Below are 6,000 nucleotides of genomic sequence, written 5' to 3'. Positions count from 1 at the left end.
TCCCCATTCGAACTCATTTATGTTTGATGGACTTAGTTTGGATTTATTCGGCATCTTTTTATAATCTTAGACACACATGATATTGCAGGTTACTCCACTATCCAGGACAAACAGTACTGCATGTCCATCCAAAGTTTGTTCATAATAGTTTCTTTCATGACAAAAGCAATCCCATAGTAGGCAAGGATCAGCATCTAATGTAACAGGGTTGACTTGTTTTGGCAAACCACCAGTAGGCTAGGGTATCTTGGGAACTCCATATGCCACATACAAATGAGTAGAATGGAATGTTTTTTGAAGACCATGGTGGTCAATATATGAGAGATCGGTAAATACACATTTCCTTTTGTAAATACTCTGTCTGCAGGCCTGGACTGGGAACCGAAACAGCCCCCCACCCTGCGGCCCACCAGGGAAATGCCCGGTGTCCGCCACTGCCAGTACGGCCTTGGCTGTCTGGGTGCTTTTCAGATATAGAGAGTACTGTAGTAAGACGTTAAAAGTCAGGTGAAGTATTATTGTTATCTCCGTTTTCTTTTGATGGCAAACTTGCTCGATAAATACAGTATAGTGTGTGTGTGTACATATGCCTGTTTTTGTGGGTGTATAAAACCTAGAGGTGACTATGGATTTTATCAGTGAAATATGATAGGTGCATTGAAAATCTGAGCAGGGCAGAAATGCACATTGTATCGCACTGTAGCATTTGAGTTGCTTTCCTACCCCATTTGTGGCCTGAAACACTCTCAGAAGGTAGAGGAAGAGTCAGTGAAGTACAACTGCAGACAAACCTCGCACTCAACCCACCGACCAACCCCTCCAACCCCGACGATGGTGCGCGCACCCTCAGACGATGGATGGACGACTGCGCCAACACCTTAGCCCCGCTGAAAAAACAAACCCTCAAAGACACCAGCAAGAGAGCCAACTGGTTCACCCCGGAACTCCTAGCGTCAAAGCGCACCTGGCGGAAGTTGGAGAACATATGGCACAGAGAGAAATCGCCGGGCAGCCGCGACAGCTTCAACCCCCGGACGACCCTAACAGGCCCCAACACGCCGGACCCACCACACCCCACCGACCACGACCCCCTAACAACCTGGGCCAACGTGAGCATCGAAGACACAATCAAGACCATGGGCACAATACACTCCGGCTCGCTGTCTGACCCTTTTCCTCACCACATCTTCAACAAAGCCGGCAGCTCCATCGCACCCCACATGCGCAACATCATCAACCTCTCCTTTGAGACCGCGACCTTCCCTGAGAGCTGGACACACCTCGAGATCAACGCCCTACTGAAGAAACCCAAGGCGGACCCGAGCGAACTCAAAAACTTCCGGCACATCTCCCTTCTTCCGTTCCCAGCTAAGGTCATTGAGAAGATAGTCAACATCCAGCTCACCCGCTACCTCGAAGACAACAGCATCCTGGACCCTTAGTCAGGATTCCACAGCAACCACAGCACCGAGACCGCCCTCATTGCCCCCACAGACGACATCAGGATCCTACAGGACAACGGCGAGACGGCGGCCCTCATCCTTCTGGACCTCTGTGCCGCTTTTGACACCGTCTGCCACCACACACTACGCACACGACTCCACAACGCAGGGATCCGAGACAAGGCCCTAGACTGGACCTCCTCCTTCCTCTCCAGCAGAACCCAGAGAGTCCGCCTCCCCCCGTTCCGATCCGAAGCCTCCGAGATCATATGCCGGGTCCCGCAGGGATCCTCCCTCAGCCCGACGCTGTTCAAAGTCTACATGGCGCCTCTCGCACGCATCGCCCGACATCACGACCTCAACATAATCTCCTGCGCCGACGACACGCCAAATCCAACCTCCACCAGGGAATGAAGGCCGTCGCCGACTGGATGGAGGATAGCTGCCTTAAGCTGAACACAGACAAGACGGAGATACTCATCCTCGGGCCCAACCCCTCAGCATGGGACGACTCCTGGTGGCCCGCATCGCTGGGGACACCCCCCGCACCTACCAACCACGCACGCAACCTGGGAGTCATCCTCGACTCGAAACTCACCATGACCAAACAAGTCAACCCTGTCTCCTCCACCTGCTTCAACACCCTCCGTATGCTCTGCAAGATCTACAGATGGATCCCGACAGACACAAGAAAAACAGTCACCCAGGCCCTAGTCAGCAGCAGACTCGACTACGGGAACGCCCTCTACGCCAGAGCCCCGACCAAGCTCATCAACAGACTGCAAAGAATCCAGAATGCCTCTGCACGCCTGATCCTCGACGTCCCGCGCCACGACCACATCACCCCCACCTGAGGAACCTGCACTGGCTCCCCGTTGACAAAAGAATCTCCTTCAAGCTCCTGATCCACGCACACAAGGCACTCCACAAGACCGGCCCAGCCTATCTCAACAGTCGACTCTCCTTCTACGTACCCAACAGGAAACTCCGTTCCGCAGACCTCTCCCTGGCTACCGTCCCACGCATCCGTAGAACCACAGCCGGAGGCATATCCTTCTCCCACCGCGCCGCCAAGACCTGGAACACCCTCCCCCTCAACCTACGACAAACCGAAGACCTTCTAACCTTCAGGAGACGACTCAAGACCTGGCTGTTCGACCAGTAGCAACAGCACCCCCGCCCACTCCCCACCCTCTGCACCTTGAAACCCTTGCGGGTAAGTAGTGCGCTTTACAAATTATTTGATTGATTTGTGCATGATAGGCCGAGTGTGGGCATTTTGAGTAGTCTGTATAGGAACATAATTGATGATATGTGTGAAGATTGGTGGCATACTGAAACCTTGCTGCAGTGAACCTGTGGCTGTGTTTAGCATAATCTGAAACAGACATATTTGTGAGGGTTAGAGAGATTTTTCCACATACCGACACATTACCCAATTAAGTGTATTTTCTATTGGTGATTGAGATTGGTATGAGAACAGGGCTAGACCACTGGGAAGCATGAATGTCTACTGAAACTCACAGTAGTGGATGAGGGAGGAATCTAGGGTGTACCAAATACATCAAAGATGGGGTACATGGAGTTGATTCATGAGGAACAACCATAATGATATCATACTGCTGAGATCAGTGCGTCTATAGAGTTGATTCAGGAGATGTGGAGGCAAATCCCCAATGATTGCTGCAGATACTAAACTAAAGTTCTAAGGAGTCCATCGGAAGTTCTACATATAGAAGATTGCATCACAGAACAACCAGAACAATACTTGTGGGCTGGCAATGTGATATCCGGCAGAGTCAATGGTGAAGTCAAAATTAATTTACTTATGGTGGGTCCTGTTCATTAATTGCACAGAAAGGACATAATTATGGGCTGGACACTACCTAGAGTAATTATGAGAGGTTCAAATGACTAAAAGCACTCCATTCATCACTGTGTTTTTCTCAAAGTGAATGCCTATAAAAAGCTATAGATTTGAAAATATATAGACACTGTGGGACAATTTCTTTCAGTTGTAGATATTTTGGTGGACCAATCTGTGTGGCGAGAAGGTATCTTTAAAGTGTTAGGTATTTCCACCCTTGTTTGGAGACACATATAGCCAAACTCTGTGGCGGATTTTGGCAGCAGCTAGATTATTTCACTGCAGTCCAAATGTCTGGGGGCAAAGTCTTTGTTGTGATATTTAAAATGACAGTGACATTATACATATATTGGACAAGATAACACCAGGCACTCAAAATGCACTTTATTAAACAAACATTTTTTTAAATTTTTCATAAAATGTTAAAAGTACAAACATGCTGAAACAGTCAATCATGTTAGGATGCAGAATAACTGAAGCAACTAATTTATGGGAAGTAGAAGTAAACAATTGAACACATCACTATACTAATGCCATAACATTGAACTAGAAAACTGACTCTGTAGTAAAATATAAAAATCTACAATTATAAATATAAATTTGGTCCATGGAATCACCATTACATTATTTACAATCAGTATCCAATTTTTATTACCTACGGTGTCCAACAAAGTCTTGAAATGTTTAATGTTATAGGAACAGTATTTTATTTACATTCTACCATATAAACAGTTATGTTTCTAGGAAACCCAAGAATCCCTACAATTTTTCCAATTGAAGCTGACACAAAAAGCATATTTATCATAGAGAAGCCTCTTGACATCTATAAATAAGATCAGTTGTAGGTTAAAACATAGCCAATAGGAAACTAATACTGAAAAAATAGCACAGTTTAACTCTAAGAAACACTGTAATAATAATCAAGTTAGCCCAGGTTTATCATGGATTACAAGAAGTCCTCAAAAAAGGCACACATTGTTAATGGTGTAAGTGAGGCAGTGGCATCATATGCAACAAAGTAATCACTAAAGGGGTGGAGGACATTATAGTGATTGGACAGATTTTCCACATAATTTAAAAACGAGATAACTGTACTAAACTCTGGTTCTCTTCGCTCGCTTAAACTAAAGATTCTAAACTTTCAGCTTCATGTCCATCTGGTAGAGTGATTCCATTGCTGTCTAGGGATGTTGGATGAGCTTCTTCCTGCCTTGTGCTTACCAGGCTTAACATTGCTTTATACAGGAACTGGTACTGCTCCTGTGGGATCACCAAGAAGGGTGTGTTAGCTTCATCCATCAATGATGGCCGACATGCATAGAGACTTTGACTATTATTGATTTCTTTGTCACAGCATTTTCTTATGTCTGGGCTTACAGAACCCAACGAAATATATTATTAATAATTATTTTGTTGCTTCTATTAATAAATAGGTGTCCATTATTCGATTGCAAGTGTCAGCACAATGGCAAACTTTAAGGAAAGACAAATAAGATAAACATGAATTAAAATAATCTAAGGAATATGCTACTTACCAGTATGCATCTGTTCTTGGCATGTAGAGCTGCAGAGCCACACACTTAGGATAAGATCGCCATCTGGTGTTGGGCTCGGATGCTTGCAGGTTGTTGTTGTCTTCGGAAGAAGTCTTTTGGTCACGAGATAGGTGACTCCTCCCTTGGACTACAGTGCGCATGGGCATCCACTCCATCCTCAGATTGTTTTTCGCCATGATGGGAAACGGAGTGTGTAAGAATTAAGAAAGGATTTCCATGTGTAATGTCTAATTAAGACAATGCTGGAACAGATACAGGTCCCGGGGAGGTGGGTGGGCGTGTGTGGCTCTGCAGCTCTACATGCCAAGAACAGATGCATACTGGTAAGTAGCATATTCCGTTCGAGGCATATGAGCTGCAGATCACACACTTAGGATAGACTATACAGCAGTGTCTCCCCTAGCGGTGGTCACCTGTATCAGTTGCAGCAGTTTGGAATAAAGTTTTAAGGACAGCCTGACCCACAGAAGCTTGTTGTTTGGCTAGCACATCAACACAGTAGTGTTTAGTGAAGGTGTGTGTTGTAGACCATGTGGCTGCCTTACAAATATCTTCTAAGGGAATGTTTCCTAAGAATGCCATGGAAGCCCCTATTTTGCGTGTGGAGTGCGCTCTAGGGGGAACTGTTAGAGTGCGTTTAGCTTTTTGGTAACATATTTGGATACATTTAACTATCCACCTGGCTATCCCTGATTTGGAAATGGGGTTGCCTTTATGTGGTGGAGAGAAAGCAACAAACAATTTTTTGGTTTTGCGGAAAGATTTCGTTCTGTCAATGTAATAAAGCAGGGCTCTTTTAACATTTAAGGTATGAAGAGCTCTTTCAGCTACCGAGTCTGGATTTGGGAAGAACACTGGTAGCTCGACTGATTGGTTAAGATGGAATGGAGAAATGACTTTTGGCAGGAATTTTGGATTTGTTCTAAGAACCACTTTGTTATGATTGTAGGAATGGTTCTTGTATGGTTAAAGCCTGGATTTCACTTACCCTTCGAAGGGATGTGATAGCAATAAGGAAAGCCACTTTCCATGTAAGGAATTGTAGTTCGCATTTATGGGGGACCCATGAGCCTAGTGAAAACAATATTTAGATTCCACACTGGAGAGGGTGGTAATCTGGGAGGAATAATACTTT

At 45.5% G+C, this 6,000-nt stretch overlaps 1 protein-coding gene across 3 annotated transcripts in view; it reads right to left on the bottom strand.

Moving 5' to 3' along the window:
* Positions 1 to 3,676: 3,676 nt before the first annotated feature.
* Positions 3,677 to 6,000, bottom strand: part of PTPRZ1 (protein tyrosine phosphatase receptor type Z1) — a 550,052-nt gene continuing 547,728 nt past the window's right edge. For all 3 annotated transcript variants that reach the window (XM_085654180.1, XM_085654181.1, XM_085654182.1), the window contains one exon: positions 3,677 to 4,569. In XM_085654180.1, the coding sequence (XP_085510306.1) occupies positions 4,429 to 4,569 (141 nt within the window). In that variant the 3' untranslated portion in view covers positions 3,677 to 4,428. The remainder of the gene's footprint in view (positions 4,570 to 6,000) is intronic.

The sequence above is a fragment of the Triturus cristatus genome, chromosome 4_1 (genome assembly GCF_964204655.1).
Source record: "Triturus cristatus chromosome 4_1, aTriCri1.1, whole genome shotgun sequence".
NCBI classification, from domain to species: domain Eukaryota; kingdom Metazoa; phylum Chordata; class Amphibia; order Caudata; family Salamandridae; genus Triturus; species Triturus cristatus.
Note: the sequence above shows the minus strand (reverse complement) of the source record. Positions and strands in the feature narration are given on the sequence as shown.